Here is a 19,885-nt window from a genome sequence, read left to right as displayed (position 1 = left end):
TCTAAAAATCTGGGTACAATATTGAAAAGGAATGTCCGTTTTATTCAGTACATTTAGTAATACATGTTTGCTTGCTTTTCTAAAGTCAAGCAGCCTTGGCAGCAGGCAGACAAGATTAGTTATAAACAAGCTGCTATAACTTTATTGATAGTTTTAAATGGCTTACAGAGAAACAAAACAGTTTAGTTGTATTTATTCATCAAGAACGAATCAATAGGCTACTTAGCTTGATTAAATTAATTTACAAAGATACATCCTGCAAGTCCTGCCCATCACCGGCAGCTAAATTAAAATCAAATGCTGTATGTTGCTCTGCTCTCTCTCTCTCTCCTCGTCCACTGACGATACTGTCTGCACACACTACACTATCTAGCGTCCTGCCATGCATAGCTTTACTCCGTGGTGCAGCTTGGAAATAACCTCTTACTAGGTAGAGTGACTGGGGGAGGGTACTCTTTTCCTGGTCCAATCAGAGTGACTGGGGGGAGGGTACTCTTTTCCTGGTCCAATCAGAGTGACTGGGGGAGGGTACTCTTTTCCTGGTCCAATCAGAGTGACTGGGGGGAGGGCACTCTTTTCCTGGTCCAATCAGAGTGACTGGGGGGAGGGTACTCTTTTCCTGGTCCAATCAGAGTGACTGGGGGGAGGGTACTCTTTTCCTGGTCCAATCAGAGTGACTGGGGGGAGGGTACGGTTACATTATCCCACATCTCAACATGTACAGTCATTATCCCATGGATGCTAGGTGTTTGTAATGGATGCTAGGTGTTAGTAATGGATGCTAGGTGTTGGTAATGGATGCTAGGTGTTAGTAATGAATGCTAGGTGTTAGTAATGGATGCTAGGTGTTGGTAATGGATGCTAGGTGTTTGTAATGGATGCTAGGTGTTAGTAATGGATGCTAGGTTTTAGTAATGGATGCTAGCAGCAGAAGGTGTTAGTAATGGATGCTAGGTGTTTGTAATGGATGCTAGGTGTTAGTAATGGATGCTAGGTTTTAGTAATGGATGCTAGGTGTTAGTAATGGATGCTAGCAGCAGAAGGTGTTAGTAATGGATGCTAGGTGTTTGTAATGGATGCTAGGTGTTAGTAATGGATGCTAGGTGTTGGTAATGGATGCTAGGTGTTAGTAATGAATGCTAGGTGTTAGTAATGGATGCTAGGTGTTGGTAATGGATGCTAGGTGTTTGTAATGGATGCTAGGTGTTAGTAATGGATGCTAGGTTTTAGTAATGGATGCTAGCAGCAGAAGGTGTTAGTAATGGATGCTAGGTGTTTGTAATGGATGCTAGGTGTTAGTAATGGATGCTAGGTTTTAGTAATGGATGCTAGGTGTTAGTAATGGATGCTAGCAGCAGAAGGTGTTAGTAATGGATGCTAGGTGTTAGTAATGGATGCTAGGTGTTAGTAATGGATGCTAGGTTTTAGTAATGGATGCTAGGTGTTGGTAATGGATGCTAGGTGTTTGTAATGGATGCTAGGTGTTAATAATGGATGCTAGGTGTTAGTAATGGATGCTAGGTGTTAGTAATGGATGCTAGGTTTTAGTAATGGATGCTAGGTTTTAGTAATGGATGCTAGGTTTTAGTAATGGATGCTAGGTGTTGGTAATAGATGCTAGGTGTTTGTAATGGATGCTAGGTGTTAATAATGGATGCTAGCAGCAGAAGAATGTCTGTTGAATGACAAGGCGGGACATGGCTGGGGAATGTCTTTCGTCTTATAGCTCTCTTTCCTCTGTTGTCGTGTTTTACAGGTCTAATGGGAGAATATGAGCCTAAAATCGAGGTGCATTTCCCCCTGTCTGTCCCGGCTGCCAGAGGAGTCACTGTGAGGCTGGAGTGTTTCGCCCTTGGGAAGTAAGTACAGAAACATGCAAACTGAACATACATATTCATCCTTTATGGTGAAATTTAGGGATACAATTCGTAGAATTAGTATCATCCCAATTCCTCGAATAAACAGGAAAACTGGGAATTCATCAAATAGGATTTCTGGAAAACTTGGGAAGTTTGGGAAATTTACCAGAATTTTGCCTCCCTGAGCAAAATCCACCAGTAGATCCACTTACACTGAACAAAAAATATAAACGCAACATGTAAAGAGCCCAGACATGTTTCATACGTGTTACATCCATCCCTGTTAGTGAGCATTTCTCCTCTGCCAAGATAATCCATCAACCTGACAGGTGTGGCATATCAAGAAGCTGATTAAACAGCATGGTCATGAAACACTCTAAAATGTGCAGTTTTGTTACAAAACACAATGCCACAGATGTCTAAACATTGGCATGCTGACTGCAGGAATGTCCACCAGAGGTGTTGCCGGAGAATTGAATGTTCAAGTCTCTAATATAAGCCGCCTTCAACGTTGTTTTAGAGAATTTGGCAGTACATCCAACAGGCTTCACAACCGCAGACCACGTGTAACCACGCCAACCCAGGACCCCCACATCTGGCTTCTTCACCTGTGGGATGGTCTGAGACCAGCCACACGGACAGCTGATGAAACTGTGGGTTTGCACAACCAAAGAATTTCTGCACAAACTGTCAGAAGCCATCTCAGTGAATCTCCTCTGCGTGCTCATCGTCCTCACGAGGGTCTTGACCTGACTGCAGATTGTCATTGTAACTGTGAAAGATGGATCAGGCCAAGGTTAGGGCTGTGAAAGATGGAGCCGGCCAAGGATACGGCTGTGAAAGATGGATCCAGTCAAGGTTAGGGCTGTGAAAGATGGATCCAGCCAAGGTTAGGGCTGTGAAAGATGGAGCCGGCCAAGGTTAGGGCTGTGAAAGATGGATCCAGTCAAGGTTAGGGCTGTGAAAGATGGATCCAGCCAAGGTTAGGGCTGTGAAAGATGGATCCAGCCAAGGTTAGGGCTGTGAAAGATGGAGCCGGCCAAGGTTAGGGCTGTGAAAGATGGAGCCGGCCAAGGTTAGGGCTGTGAAAGATGGAGCCGGTCAAGGTTAGGGCTGTGAAAGATGGATCCAGCCAAGGTTAGGGCTGTGAAAGATGGATCCGGCCAAGGTTAGGGCTGTGAAAGATGGAGCCGGCCAAGGTTAGGGCTGTGAAAGATGGAAAGATTTGTGTCCGCTGCTAAAATGAGTGTCAGGCATCCCACGGTGGCAGGTGTCAGACATACAAATGGTCATGACAACATGTTAGTTGGTTGAAGATGTTTTTCAGCCTCTTAATGCAAAGCTTTAAGGGATGTTTTCCATGACAAATTACTTTTTAGTTTCCAACTATAATCCTGTATCATCCCTACTTCATATTTTGGTTTAGAATTATTATTTGTGTTGAATAATGTATGACTGAGTTCTATCTAGAGACAGCTTCTAATCTGACTCTAACACTAAAGGAACCTGGTAATTATTTCTATTGCTTTCAAGGGGCTGCTATCTAAGTCAGTCATTTACAGTTAATTATCCACTTTAGAATAAGTCATTACCAAAACCTATAGACATTGCGCTGACTGCATCCTTACTCTCCCATCTCCTCCCCTGACTGCATCCTTACTCTCCCATCTCTCCCATCTCCTCCCCTGACTGCATCCTTACTCTCCCGTCTCCTCCCCTGACTGCATCCTTACTCTCCCATCCCCTCCCCTGACTGCATCCTTACTCTCCCATCTCTCCCATCTCCTCCCCTGACTGCATCCTTACTCTCCCGTCTCCTCCCCTGACTGCATCCTTACTCTCCCATCTCCTCCCCTGACTGCATCCTTACTCTCCCATCCCCTCCCCTGACTGCATCCTTACTCTCCCATCTCCTCCCCTGACTGCATCCTTACTCTCCCATCCCCTCCCCTGACTGCATGCTTACTCTCCCATCCCCTCCCCTGACTGCATCCTTACTCTCCCATCTCCTCCCCTGACTGCATCCTTACTCTCCCATCTCCTCCCCTGACTGCATCCTTACTCTCCCATCTTCTCCCCTGACTGCATGCTTACTCTCCCATCCCCTCCCCTGACTGCATGCTTACTCAAACATTATGATTTTTCCACTAAGGGAGGTCTATGTCAGTGTGCTCAAGGGGACAACATGAGATTGGATTATAGAATAGAAACAGCTTGTAGCAAGTCCTTATTTCTTGTTGTAATAACTCCAGTAACAATACGTCTAGCTTCCAGCACTAGAACATTCTCTGAACATACCTTGGTGTATGGACATGTCTGTACCCCTTATGTCATGTCTGTACCCCTTATGTCATGCCTGCACCCCTTTTTAATGTCTGTAACCCTTGTGTCATGTCTGGAAGCTAGACATATTGTTACTGGAGATATTACATCAGAAATAAGGACTTGCTACAAGCTGTTTCTATTCTATAATCCAATCTCATGTTGTCCCCTTGAGCACACTGACATTGACCTCCCTTAGTGGTAAAATCATTATGTTTGACAACCACTACACACTGTAAGGGTTACAGACATCCCTTCACTCTATTAGAGCAGACAGCGGTCAGACATCCCTTCACTCCATTAGAGCAGACAGTGGTCAGACATCCCTTCAGTCTATTAGAGCAGACAGCGGTCAGACATCCCTTCACTCCATTAGAGCAGACAGTGGTCAGACATCCCTTCAGTCTATTAGAGCAGACAGCAGTCAGGCATCCCTTCAGTCTATTAGAGCAGACAGTGGTCAGACATCCCTTCACTCCATTAGAGCAGACAGTGGTCAGACATCCCTTCAGTCTATTAGAGCAGACAGTGGTCAGACATCGCTTCACTCCAGTCTCCTATATACTCCTGCCAACTGTCCTCTCTCCAGTCTCCTATCCTGCCAACTGTCCTCTCTCCAGTCTCCTATATAATCCTGCCAACTGTCCTCTCTCCAGTCTCCTATCCTGTCAACTGTCCTCTCTCCAGTCTCCTATCCTGTCAACTGTCCTCTCTCCAGTCTCCAATATAATCCTGCCAACTGTCCTCTCTCCAGTCTCCTATATAATCCTGCCAACTGTCCTCTCTCCAGTCTCCTATCCTGTCAACTGTCCTCTCTCCAGTCTCCTATCCTGTCAACTGTCCTCTCTCCAGTCTCCTATCCTGCCAACTGTCCTCTCTCCAGTCTCCTATATAATCCTGCCAACTGTCCTCTCTCCAGTCTCCTATCCTGTCAACTGTCCTCTCTCCAGTCTCCTATCCTGCCAACTGTCCTCTCTCCAGTCTCCTATCCTGTCAACTGTCCTCTCTCCAGTCTCCGATATAATCCTGCCAACTGTCCTCTCTCCAGTCTCCTATATAATCCTGTCAACTGTCCTCTCTCCAGTCTCCTATATAATCCTGCCAACTGTCCTCTCTCCAGTCTCCTATATAATCCTGTCAACTGTCCTCTCTCCAGTCTCCTATCATGCCAACTGTCCTCTCTCCAGTCTCCTATCCTGCCAACTGTCCTCTCTCCAGTCTCCTATCCTGTCAACTGTCCTCTCTCCAGTCTCCTATATAATCCTGTCAACTGTCCTCTCTCCAGTCTCCTATATAATCCTGCCAACTGTCCTCTCTCCAGTCTCCTATATAATCCTGCCAACTGTCCTCTCTCCAGTCTCCTATATAATCCTGTCAACTGTCCTCTCTCCAGTCTCCTATATAATTCTGCCAACTGTCCTCTCTCCAGTCTCCTATCCTACCAACTGTCCTCTCTCCAGTCTCCTATATAATCCTGTCAACTGTCCTCTCTCCAGTCTCATATATAATCCTATCAACTGTCCTCTCTCCAGTCTCCTATATAATCCTGCCAACTGTCCTCTCTCCAGTCTCCTATCCTGTCAACTGTCCTCTCTCCAGTCTCCTATATAATCCTGCCAACTGTCCTCTCTCCAGTCTCCTATATAATCCTACCAACTGTCCTCTCTCCAGTCTCCTATATAATCCTGCCAACTGTCCTCTCTCCAGTCTCCTATCCTATCAACTGTCCTCTCTCCAGTCTCCTATATAATCCTGTCAACTGTCCTCTCTCCAGTCTCCTATCCTGTCAACTGTCCTCTCTCCAGTCTCCTATATAATCCTGCCAACTGTCCTCTCTCCGGTCTCCTATCCTGCCAACTGTCCTCTCTCCAGTCTCCTATATAATCCTGTCAACTGTCCTCTCTCCAGTCTCCTATATAATCCTGCCAACTGTCCTCTCTCCAGTCTCCTATCCTGCCAACTGTCCTCTCTCCAGGCTCCTATATAATCCTGCCAACTGTCCTCTCTCCAGTCTCCTATATAATCCTGCCAACTGTCCTCTCTCCAGTCTCCTATCCTGTCAACTGTCCTCTCTCCAGTCTCCTATCCTGTCAACTGTCCTCTCTCCAGTCTCCTATATAATCCTGTCAACTGTCCTCTCTCCAGTCTCCTATATAATCCTGCCAACTGTCCTCTTTCCAGTCTCCTATCCTGCCAACTGTCCTCTCTCCAGTCTCCTATATAATCCTGTCAACTGTCCTCTCTCCAGTCTCCTATATAATCCTGCCAACTGTCCTCTCTCCAGTCTCCTATCCTGCCAACTGTCCTCTCTCCAGTCTCCTATATACTCCTGCCAACTGTCCTCTCTCCAGTCTCCTATTATAATCCTGCCAACTGTCCTCTCTCCAGTCTCCTATCCTGTCAACTGTCCTCTCTCCAGTCTCCTATCCTGTCAACTGTCCTCTCTCCAGTCTCCTATATAATCCTGTCAACTGTCCTCTCTCCAGTCTCCTATATAATCCTATCAGCTGTCCTCTCTCCAGTCTCCTATCCTGTCAACTGTCCTCTCTCCAGTCTCCTATCCTGTCAACTGTCCTCTCTCCAGTCTCCTATATAATCCTGCCAACTGTCCTCTCTCCAGTCTCCTATATAATCCTGCCAAATGTCCTCTCTCCAGTCTCCTATATAATCCTGTCAACTGTCCTCTCTCCAGTCTCCTATATAATCCTGTCAACTGTCCTCTCTCCAGTCTCCTATATAATCCTGCCAACTGTCCTCTCTCCAGTCTCCTATCCTGTCAACTGTCCTCTCTCCAGTCTCCTATATAATCCTGCCAACTGTCCTCTCTCCAGTCTCCTATCCTGTCAACTGTCCTCTCTCCAGTCTCCTATATAATCCTGTCAACTGTCCTCTCTCCAGTCTCCTATATAATCCTGTCAACTGTCCTCTCTCCAGTCTCCTATATAATCCTGTCAACTGTCCTCTCTCCAGTCTCCTATATAATCCTGACAACTGTCCTCTCTCCAGTCTCCTATCCTGTCAACTGTCCTCTCTCCAGTCTCCTATATAATCCTGCCAACTGTCCTCTCTCCAGTCTCCTATATAATCCTGTCAACTGTCCTCTCTCCAGTCTCCTATATAATCCTGTCAACTGTCCTCTCTCCAGTCTCCTATCCTGTCAACTGTCCTCTCTCCAGTCTCCTATATAATCCTGCCAACTGTCCTCTCTCCAGTCTCCTATATAATCCTGCCAACTGTCCTCTCTCCAGTCTCCTATCCTGTCAACTGTCCTCTCTCCAGTCTCCTATATAATCCTGTCAACTGTCCTCTCTCCAGTCTCCTATATAATCCTATCAACTGTCCTCTCTCCAGTCTCCTATCCTGTCAACTGTCCTCTCCCCATTCTCCTATATAGTCCTGCCAACTGTTGTAACGGCTTGTCTGTTGTGTGGCGGAAAGAAGCGCAGGAAGCAGCGAACACTGTGTGGTAATTTTAATAAACCACAAGCACAAAATAAAAGGTTTCCCAACAACAGGGAAAATACACTCGACAAGCACAGTCGAACAAAACGCAGTCGACACACAGAAAGACAATCCCGCACAATAGGGAGCGGGCCAGCTGAACTAAATAGCCCTCTTAATGACTAACTCAGGGCAGGTGAGAAAACATAAAAAAAGGGAAAAACAAAAGGGAATCGGTGGTAACTAATAGGCCGGTGACGACGACCGCCGAGCGCCACCCGAGCAGGAGGGGGCGCCACCGTCGGTAGGAATCGTGACAACTGTCCTCTCTCCAGTCTCCTATCCTGTCAACTGTCCTCTCTCCAGTCTCCTATCCTGTCAACTGTCCTCTCTCCAGTCTCCTATCCTGTCAACTGTCCTCTCTCTAGTCTCCTACATAATCCTGTCCTCTCTCCAGTCTCCTATATAATCCTGTCAACTGTCCTCTCTCCAGTCTCCTATCCTGTCAACTGTCCTCTCTCCAGTCTCCTATCCTGTCAACTGTCCTCTCTCCAGTCTCCTATATAATCCTGTCAACTGTCCTCTCTCCAGTCTCCTATATAATCCTGCCAACTGTCCACTCTCCAGTCTCCTATATAATCCTGACAACTGTCCTCTCTCCAGTCTCCTATCCTGTCAACTGTCCTCTCTCCAGTCTCCTATCCTGTCAACTGTCCTCTCTCCAGTCTCCTATCCTGTCAACTGTCCTCTCTCCAGTCTCCTATATAATCCTGCCAACTGTCCTCTCTCCAGTCTCCTATATAATCCTGCCAACTGTCCTCTCTCCAGTCTCCTATCCTGCCAACTGTCCTCTCTCCAGTCTCCTATATAATCCTGCCAACTGTCCTCTCTCCAGTCTCATATATAATCCTGCCAACTGTCCTCTCTCCAGTCTCCTATATAATCCTGTCAACTGTCCTCTCTCCAGTCTCCTATCCTGTCAACTGTTCTCTCTCCAGTTTCCTATATAATCCTGCCAACTGTCCTCTCTCCAGTCTCCTATATAATTCTGCCAACTGTCCTCTCTCCACTCTCCTATATAATCCTGCCAACTGTCCTCTCTCCAGTCTCCTATCCTGTCAACTGTCCTCTCTCCAGTCTCCTATCCTGCCAACTGTCCTCTCTCCAGTCTCCTATATAATCCTGTCAACTGTCCTCTCTCCAGTCTCCTATATAATCCTGCCAACTGTCCTCTCTCCAGTCTCCTATATAATCCTGTCAACTGTCCTCTCTCAAGTCTCCTATATAATCCTGCCAACTGTCCTCTCTCCAGTCTCCTATATAATCCTGCCAACTGTCCTCTCTCCAGTCTCCTATATAATCCTGCCAACTGTCCTCTCTCCAGTCTCCTATCCTGCCAACTGTCCTCTCTCCAGTCTCCTATATAATCCTGCCAACTGTCCTCTCTCCAGTCTTCTATATAATCCTGTCAACTGTCCTCTCTCCAGTCTCCTATATAATCCTGTCAACTGTCCTCTCTCCAGTCTCCTATATAATCCTGTCAACTGTCCTCTCTCCAGTCTCCTATCCTGTCAACTGTCCTCTCTCCAGTCTCCTATCCTGCCAACTGTCCTCTCTCCAGTCTCCTATATAATCCTGTCAACTGTCCTCTCTCCAGTCTCCTATATAATCCTGTCAACTGTCCTCTCTCCAGTCTCCTATATAATCCTGTCAACTGTCCTCTCTCCAGTATCCTATATAATCCTGCCAACTGTCCTCTCTCCAGTCCTACAATCCACAATATTTTCCAACTGTTATTTCCTGTTCTGACTATTAATTGTGCAGATTTATTAGGATGTAATCCTTTACTCTCCTTTCCTGTTTGTCCTTTCACCTTGGATTTTAACCCTCTCCTCTCCTGTTAGTCCAGTCCCGACAATCACGTGGAGGAAGATGAACGGTAACATCCCTAAGAAGGCTCGTCTGAGGAAGTCCCAGGCTGTTCTGGAGATCCCCAATGTCCAGCTGGAAGACTCGGGGACCTACGAGTGTAAAGCAGAGAACCCCAGGGGAGGAACCGCCTTCAAGGGATACCTCCAGGTCTACAGTAAGTTATACGACGGTTGGACTGGAGCCACATTGTTCTAGTATTAATATGGTATTGGTAAAGACCGCTGTGGTTTTGTTTCATTGTTTTATTGGGCAGTTTGTTCTGGTTTGGACTTGACTGATACCACTAGGATTCAAGTGGCCAAAGCTTTTGACTCTGTTAATCACCACATCCTCATCGGCAGACTTAGTAGCCTTGGTTTCTCAAACGATTGCGTCGCCTGGTTCACCAACTACTTCTCTGACAGAGTTCAGTGTGTCAAATCGGAGGGCCTACTGTCTGGACCTCTGGCAGTCTCTATGGGGGTACCACAGGGTTCAATTCTTGGGCCAACTCTTTTCTCTGTATACATAAATGATGTCGCTCTTGCTGCTGGTGAATCTCTGATCCACCTCTACGCAGACGACACCATTCTGTATACTTCTGGCCCTTCTTTGGACACTGTGTTAACAACCCTCCAGACGAGCTTCAATGCCATTCAACTCTCCTTCCGTGGTCTCCAACTGCTCCTAAACACAAGTAAAACTAAATGCATGCTCTTCAACCGATCGCTGCCTGCACCTGCCCGCCCATCCAGCATAACTTCTCTGGACGGTTCTAACTTAGAATTTGTGGACAACTACAAATACCTAGGTGTCTGGTTAGACTGTAAACTCTCCTTCCAGACTCACATCAATCATCTCCAATCCAAAGTGAAATCTAGAATTGGCTTCCTATTTCGCAACAAAGCATCCTTCACTCATGCTGCCAAACATACCCTCGTAAAACTGACCATCCTACCAATCCTCGACTTCGGCGATGTCATTTACAAAATAGCCTCCAATACCCTACTCAACAAGCTGGATGCAGTCTATCACAGTGCCATCCGTTTTGTCACCAAAGCCCCATATACAACCCACCACTGCGACCTGTATGCTCTCGTTGGCTGGCCTTCACTTCATCATCGTCGCCAAACACATTGGCTCCAGGTCATCTACAAGACCCTGCTAGGTAAAGTCCCCCCTTATCTCCGCTCACTGGTCACCATAGCAGCACCCACCTGTAGCACGCGCTCCAGCAGGTATATCTCTCTGGTCACCCCTAAAGCCAACTCCTCCTTTGGTCGTCTCTCCTTCCAGTTCTCAGCTGCCAATGATTGGAACGAACTACAAAAATCTCTAAAACTGGAAACACTTATCTCCCTCACTAGCTTTAAGCACCAGCTGTCAGAGCAGCTCACAGATCTCTGCACCTGTACATAGCCCATCTTTAATTGAGCCCAAACTACTACCTTTTCCCCTACTGTATTTATTTATTTTATTTATTTTGCTCCTTTGCACCATATTATTTATATTTTAACTTTTAACTTTCTTCAAACTACAAATCTACCATTCCAGTGTTTTTTCTTGCCATACTTTATTTACTTTGCCACCATGGCATTTTTTTGCCTTTACCTCCATTATCTCACATCATTTGCTCACATTGTATATAGTCTTATTTTTTTCTACTGCATCATTGATTGTATGTTGTTTTACTCCATGTGTAACTCTGTGTTTTTGTATGTTGTCGAACTGCTTTGCTTTATCTTGGCCAGGTCGCAATTGTAAATGAGAACTTGTTCTCAACTTGCCTACCTGGTTAAATAAAGGTGAAAAAAAATAAAAGTGTGTTTGTGCCTGTTCTCTAACCCATTCCTGTCTGCTCCCTGATACCTACTGTAGAATATCTATTAACCCAGTCCTGTCTGCTCCCTGATACCTACTGTAGAATATCTATCAACCCAGTCCTGTCTGCTCCCTGATACCTACTGTAGAATATATATCAACCCAGTCCTGTCTGCTCCCTGATACCTACTGTAGAATATCTATTAACCCAGTCCTGTCTGCTCCCTGATCCCTACTGTAGAATATCTATTAACCCAGTCCTGTCTGCTCCCTGATACCTACTGTAGAATATCTATCAACCCAGCCCTGTCTGCTCCCTGATACCTACTGTAGAATATCTATTAACCCAGTCCTGTCTGCTCTTATCTGGAGGAGAATGTCACTGACTGAGATCAAGTGGGCATTATGTCATCAATGGAAAAATACCCATATTCTGCGACATGTTTTACAGTGATTAGGTTTGGTAGAGGAAGTAGAATGGATTATCATCCGTTATGTAGTCTTACTGAATAGTGTCCACTTCCTGTTCTTCTCTCCCTGTTCAGTTTTTGTTGCTGTTTATGTTTACGTCATAAATAACTAATTGTTCGAAGATTATTTCTTTCATTTTATTACTATGCAGATGCACACAGAGGTACATTTGTATTTTTTCATATTATTGAGCTACTTGTATAATGGCTAGGTAATACTGCCGATCAAACACCCACCTGATGGAATGAAGACAAGAACAAACACCTCCTGATGGAATGAAGACAAGACCAAACACCCTCCTGATAGAATGAAGACAAGACCAAACACCCTCCTGAAAGAATGAAGACAAGACCAAACACCCTCCTGATGGAATGAAGACAAGACCAAACACCCACCTGATGGAATGAAGACAAGACCAAACACCCTCCTGAAAGAATGAAGACAAGACCAAACACCCTCCTGATGGAATGAAGACAAGACCAAACACCCACCTGATGGAATGAAGACAAGACCAAACACCCACCTGATGGAATGAAGACAAGACCAAACACCCTCCTGATGGAATGAAGACAAGACCAAACACCCACCTGATGGAATGGAGACAAGACCAAACACCCACCTGATGGAATGGAGACAAACTGCTTTCTGTGTAGGACTGGTATCATCCTGTTAAAGAGATTGGATTTAAGGAATGTAAAGTCACTTGTGTGGTTTGATTGGATGTTTATTCAGGGTGATATGGCCTTTTATCTGTGCTTTGATTTGATGTTTATTCAGGGTGATATGGCCTTTATCTGTGGTTTGATTGGATGTTTATTCAAGGTGGTATGGCCTTTATCTGTGGTTTGATTGGATGTTTATTCAGGGTGATATGACCTTTTATCTGTGTTTTGATTGGATAATTATGGTCTGGAAGGTCTCTGCTCACAATAAAGGTTCACACAACAGGCTGACCTGTTTACATGACATGCAGCCTGCTATCAATGAGGCTCCCAGTGAGAGTAGCCAGGGAATATAGGTGCCCAGGAAGCATGTCCTCCCAAGGCTGTGTGTGTGTGTGTGTGTGTGTGTGTGTGTGTGTGTGTGTGTGTGTGTGTGTGTGTGTGTGTGTGTGTGTGTGTGTGTGTGTCAGATAGATACATTGAGTTGAAGTCGGCAGTTTACATACACTTAGGTTGGAGTCATTAAAACTAGTTTTTCAACCACTCCACAAATTTCTTGTTAACAAACTATAGTTTTGGCAAGTCGGTTAGGACATCTACTTTGGGCATGACTCAAGTAATTTTTCCCACAATTGTTTACAGACAGATTATTTCACTTATAATTCACTATAACAATTCCAGTGGGTCAGAAGTTTACATACACTAAGTTGACTGTGCCTTTAAACAGCTTGGAAAATTCCAGAAAATTATGTCATGGCTTTAGAAGCTTCTGATAGGCTAATAGACATCATTTGAGTCAATTGGAGGTGTACCTGTGGATGTATTTCAAGGCCTACCTTCAAACTCAGTGTCTCTTTGCTTGACATCATAGGAAAATCAAAAAAAATCAGCCAAGACCTCAGAAAAAAATGGTAGACCTCCACAAGTCTGGTTCATCCATGGGAGCAATTTCCAAACACCTGAAGGTACCACGTTGATCTGTACAAACAATAGTACGCAAGTATAAACACCATGGGACCACGCAGCCGTCATACCGCTCAGGAAGGAGACGTGTTCTGTCTCCTAGAGATGAACGTACTTTGGTGCAAAAAGTGCAAATCAATCCCAGAACAACAGCAAAGGACCTTGTGAAGATGCTGGAGGAAACAGGTACAAAAGTATCTATATCCACAGTAAAATAAGATCTATATCGACATAACCTGAAAGGCCGCTCAGCAAGGAAGAAGCCACTGCTCCAAAACCACCATAAAAAAACAGACTACGGTTTACAACTGCACATAGGGACAAAGATTGTACTTTTTGGAGAAATGTCCTCTGGTCTGATGAAACAAAAATTGAACTGTTTGGCAATAATGACCATTGTTATGCTTGGTGGAAAAAGGGGGAGGCTTGCAAGCCGAAGAACACCATCCCAACCGTGAAGCACGGGGGTGGCAGCATCATGTTGTGGGGGGGCTTTGCTGCAGGAGGAGCTGGTGCACTTCACAAACTAGATGGCATCATGAGGAAGGAAAATTATGTGGATATATTGAAGCAACATCTCAAGACATCACTCAGGAAGTTAAAGCTTGGTCGCAAATGGGTCTTTCAAATGGACCCCAAGCATACTTCCAACGTTGTGTCAAAATGGCTTAAGGACAACAAAGTCAATGTATTGGAGTGGCCATCACAAAGCCCCGACCTCTATCCTATAGAAAATGTGTGGGCAGAACTGAAAAAGCATGTGCGAGCAAGGAGGCCTACAAACCTGACTCAGTTACACCAGCTCTGTCCGGAGGAATGGGCCAAAATTCACCCAACTTATTGTGGGAAGCTTGTGGAAGGCTACCCGAAACATTTGACTGTCAAGCAATTTAAAGGCAATGCTACCAAATACTAATAGAGTGTATGTAAACTTCTGACCCACTGGGAATGTGATGAAAGAAATAAAAGCTGAAATAAATCATTCTCTCTACTATTATTCTGACATTTCACATTCTTAAAATAAAGTGGTGATCCTAACTGACCTAAGACAGGGAATTTTTACTAGGATTAAATGTCAGGAATTGTGAAAAACTGAGTTTAAATGTATTTGGCTAAGGTGTATGTAAACTTCTGACTTCAACTGTAGATAGATAGATAACACTGGAAGGAATATTGAAGGGGGACATCATACTAACATCATACTTTATAATACTGTTGTCTTATTCAGCTCAAACACATCATACTCTATAAGGATTTTTATATTTCATCTGTTCTCTCCTCCCCAGCCTTCCCCCAGTGGATCAGCACGATAAACGACAGCCAGTTGGACAGTGGAGATCAGCTGCACTGGGAGTGCAAGGCCACAGGGAAGCCTAGACCCACTTACCGCTGGCTCCGCAATGGAGAGCCGCTCACACCACAGGTACTCACACCCCAGGTACTCACACCCCAGGTACTCACACCCCAGGTACTCACACCCCAGGTACTCACACCACAGGTACTCATACACAAGGAACTACACACACCACAGGTACTCACACCCCAGGTACTCACACCACAGGTACTCACACCACAGGTACTCACACCACAGGGAACTACACACACCACAGGGAACTACACACACCACAGGGAACTACACACACCACAGGGAACTACACACACCATATGTACTCACACCACAGGTACTCACACCCCAGGTACTCACACCACAGGTACTCACACCACAGGTACTCACACCACAGGGAACTAGACACACCACAGGTACTCACACCACAGGGAACTACACACACCACAGGTACTCACTCCACAGGTACTCACACCACAGGTACTCACACCACAGGTACTCACACCACAGGTACTCACACACCACAGGGAACTACACACACCACAGGTACTCACACCACAGGTACACACACCACAGGTACTCACACCACAGGTACTCTAACACAGGGAAGAACACACAGGCAGGCAGTTTCACACACATACACCGTTAACCCCCATCAGCTACTCACAATAAAAATAAAACACACACATCCCCTAACCCCATAGGTACTTGCAATTAGGAACACACACAACACCCCTCCCTCCCCCAGAACACCACTCTAATAGGCAATACCCAGTTCTAGAATACACAGCAATTATTTAGGCAATGCCCAGTTCTAGAATACACAGCTATTGTTTAGGCAATACCCAGTTCTAGAATGCACAGCAATTATTTAGGCAATACCCAGTTCTAGAATACACAGCTATTGTTTAGGCAATACCCAGTTCTAGAATACACAGCTATTGTTTAGGCAATACCCAGTTCTAGAATACACAGCTATTGTTTAGGCAATACCCAGTTCTAGAATGCACAGCAATTATTTAGGCAATACCCAGTTCTAGAATACACAGCAATTATTTAGGCAATACGCAGTTCTAGAATACACAGCTATTGTTTAGGCAATACCCAGTTCTAGAATACACAGCTATTGTTTAGGCAATACCCAGTTCTAGAATGCACAGCAATTATTTAGGCAATACCCAGTTCTAGAATACACAGCTATTGTTTAGGCAATACCCAGTTCTAGAATACACAGCTATTGTTTAGGCAATACCCAGTTCTAGAATGCACAGCAATTATTTAGGCAATACCCAGTTCTAGAATACACAGCAATTATTTAGGCAATACGCAGTTCTAGAATACACAGCAATTATTTAGGCAATACCCAGTTCTAGAATACACAGCAATTATTTAGGCAATACCCAGTTCTAGAATACACAGCTATTGTTTAGGCAATACCCAGTTCTAGAATGCACAGCAATTATTTAGGCAATACCCAGTTCTAGAATACACAGCAGAGACATTTAAAATATAAAATAGAGTGGAAATGAGGTTGTCTGTCTAAATGTAAAGTCTGTTGAATCTGCTTTGGTTTATTTCTGTATGTAATTTCCCTGTCCTATGGTCTGATAGTCAAATACTAAGGTATGGCAATAACCCTGTCCTATGGTCTAACAGTCAAATACTAAGGTATGGCAATAACCCTGTCCTATGGTCTAACAGTCAAATACTAAGGTATGGCAATAACCCTGTCCTATGGACTGACAGTCAAATACTAAGGTATGGCAATAACCCTGTCCTATGGACTGACAGTCAATAACCCTGTCCTATGGACTGACAGTCAAATACTAACGAGGTATTCATCCAGAACGCCGCAGCCCGTCTGGTGTTCAACCTTCCCAAGTTCTCTCACATCACCCCGCTCCTCCGCTCTCTCCACTGGCTTCCAGTTGAAGCTCGAATCCGCTACAAGACCATGGTGCTTGCCTATGGAGCTGTGAGGGGAACGGCACCTCCGTACCTTCAGGCTCTGATCAGGCCCTACACCCAAACAAGGGCACTGCGTTCATCCACCTCTGGCCTGCTCGCCTCCCTACCTCTGAGGAAGCACAGTTCCCGCTCAGCCCAGTCAAACTGTTCGCTGCTCTGGCACCCCAATGGTGGAACAAGCTCCCTCACGACGCCAGGACAGCGGAGTCAATCACCACCTTCCGGAGACACCTGAAACCCCACCTCTTTAAGGAATACCTGGGATAGGATAAAGTAATCCTTCTAACCCCCCCCCCCTTAAAAGATTTAGATGCACTATTGTAAAGTGGTTGTTCCACTGGATATCATAGGGTGAATGCACTAATTTGTAAGTCGCTCTGGATAAGAGCGTCTGCTAAATGACTTAAATATAATGTAAATGTAATTGTGAACCCTGCTGAAGTGCTATGTTCCAAATTGTGCACTCTTTCCTATTTGTATCCTGGATGCTGATTGGACGAGCAACGGTCTAAGCCATACTGTATTGGCCGTCACAGACACACCTTTTCCTGCTAACGGTTCCATCTGAAAATGATCACTGCGCCTTCATATAGCATGTTGATGTTGCTGTCTGAATCATCTCTTGTATTTATCTCTACTAGAATATAATGTCTCTGTCTGAATCATCTCTTGTATTTATCTCTACTAGAATATAATGTCTCCGTCTGAATCATCTCTTGTATTTATCTCTACTAGAATATAATGTCTCCGTCTGAATCATCTCTTGTATTTATCTCTACTAGAATATCATGTTGCTGTCTGAATCATCTCTTGTATTTATCTCATTATTTCCCCTTGCTTCCAGTCTAGCATTTAGTTTGGTACAGCAGGGTTAATATAACAATGTTTCACTTTTGAATTTCTATCTCTGTACCATATATAGTATAAAAGGTGACCAGACATGACAACTTAAAAAAAAATCACTCATCATCGTCGTTATCACGGACATATCCAACCAAATAACAATAGAAAAAGGCTCAAACAAAGGAAAATACAGCTAGCAAACTGTCAGTCCAGGTTCAATGTTTGACATGACTGAGTTAGCTGAGCTAGCTAGCAAGTGACAAGAACGTTATCCAGCCTGAATAGCAACCATTTTGTTTAGAACGGATGACCAGACCTTTTGCATAGCAACTATTCAAAAATAATGAATGACTGGCTGGCGGCAGTTTTATAAAAACAATAAGGCACGTGAGGCAGTGCTGTATCATTAATACAGTCACAGATAAACGGGTTTACTGGTGGCCCTCCGCTATCGTATCTGGCCGAACAACACCATTTACCTGTGACTGTATTCATGATACAGCACTGCCTTTTACCTGTGACTGTATTCACGATACAGCACTGCCTCTTACCTGTGACTGTATTCACGATACAGCACTGCCTCTTACCTGTGACTGTATTCACGATACAGCACTGCCTCTTACCTGTGACTGTATTCATGCTACAGCACTGCCTCTTACCTGTGACTGTATTCATGATACAGCACTGCCTCTTACCTGTGACTGTATTAATGATACAGCACTGCCTCTTACCTGTGACTGTATTCACGATACAGCACTGCCTCTTACCTGTGACTGTATTCATGATACAGCACTGCCTCTTACCTGTGACTGTATTCATGATACAGCACTGCCTCTTACCTGTGACTGTATTCATGATACAGCACTGCCTCTTACCTGTGACTGTATTCATGATACAGCACTGCCTCTTACCTGTGACTATATTCATGATACAGCACTGCCTCTTACCTGTGACTGTATTAATGATACAGCACTGCCTCTTACCTGTGACTGTATTCACGATACAGCACTGCCTCTTACCTGTGACTGTATTCATGATACAGCACTGCCTCTTATCTGTGACTGTATTCATGATACAGCACTGCCTTGCGTGCCTTATTGCTTAAATAAGGCACTACTTAAATTTGTGACTGTATCATGAATACAGGGATTGTGAGTGGAGTATGTTGTGTTTCAGAGCAGGGTGGATCTCCCTATGGGCCCTATGGATCTCTCTATGGGCCCTATGTGTCTCCCTATGGGTCTCCCTATGGGTCTCCCTATGGGTCTCCCTATATGCCCTATGGATATCCCTATGGGTCTCTCTATGGGCCCTGTGGGTCTCTCCATGGATCTCCCTATGGATCTGCCTATGGGCACTATGGATCTCCCTGTGGATCACCCTATGGGCCCTATGGATCTCCCTATGGGTCTCCCTATGGGTCTCCCTATGGGTCTCCCTATGGGCCCTATGGGTCTCCCTATGGGTCTCTCTGTGGTTCTCCCTATGGATCTCCCTATGGGTCTCCCTATGTGTCTCCCTATGGGTCTCTCTATGGGCCCTATGGGTCTCCCTATGGGTCTCTCTGTGGTTCTCCCTATGGATCTCCCTATGGGTCTCCCTATGTGTCTCCCTATGGGTCTCTCTATGGGCCCTATGGGTCTCCCTATGGGTCTCCCTATGGGTCTCTCTATGGGCCCTATGGGTCTCCCTATGGATCTCCCTATGGATCTCCCTATGGGTCTCTCTATGGATCTCCCTATGGGCCCTATGAGCACTATTAACCCTGGTAAAAAGTAATGCACTACAGTATATAGTGAATAGGGTGCTATTTGGGACACATCCAAGGTGTTATAACATTGATAAGAGGGGTATGTTGTGTTTCAGAGCAGGGTGGAGATGGTGAATGGAGTATCAAATCAAATCAAATGTATTTATATAGCCCTTCTTACATCAGCTGAAACCCCAAACAGCAAGCAATGCAGGTGTAGAAGCACGGTGGCTGGGACAAACCCTCTAGAAAGGCCAAAACCTAGGAAGAAACCTAGAGAGGAACCAGGCTATGAGGGGTGGCCAATCCTCTTCTGGCTGTGCCGGGTGGAGGTTATAGCAGAACATGGCCAAGATGTTCAAATGTTCATAAATGGTCAAGTAATTATAATCACAGTGAAGAGGTCAGGGTTCCATAGCCGCAGGCAGAACAGTTGAAACTGGATCAGCAGCACGGCCAGGTGGACTGGGGACAACAAGGAGTCATCATGCCAGGTAGTCCTGAGGCATGGTCCTAGGGCTCAGGTCCT

At 45.2% G+C, this 19,885-nt stretch overlaps 1 protein-coding gene across 1 annotated transcript in view; it reads left to right on the top strand.

Moving 5' to 3' along the window:
• LOC115163940 (contactin-5) overlaps positions 1-19,885 on the top strand; it is a 509,156-nt gene that overhangs the window by 322,004 nt on the left and 167,267 nt on the right. The window contains exons 8-10 of the mRNA XM_029716131.1: positions 1,757-1,859; positions 9,527-9,708; positions 14,737-14,873. Coding sequence (XP_029571991.1) covers positions 1,757-1,859; positions 9,527-9,708; positions 14,737-14,873 — 422 coding nt within the window. The remainder of the gene's footprint in view (positions 1-1,756; positions 1,860-9,526; positions 9,709-14,736; positions 14,874-19,885) is intronic.

Source organism: Salmo trutta, chromosome 26, assembly GCF_901001165.1.
Source record: "Salmo trutta chromosome 26, fSalTru1.1, whole genome shotgun sequence".
NCBI classification, from domain to species: Eukaryota; Metazoa; Chordata; class Actinopteri; order Salmoniformes; family Salmonidae; genus Salmo; species Salmo trutta.
The sequence above is the reverse complement of the archived record's forward strand: the minus strand, read 5'-3'. Positions and strand labels throughout refer to the sequence as shown.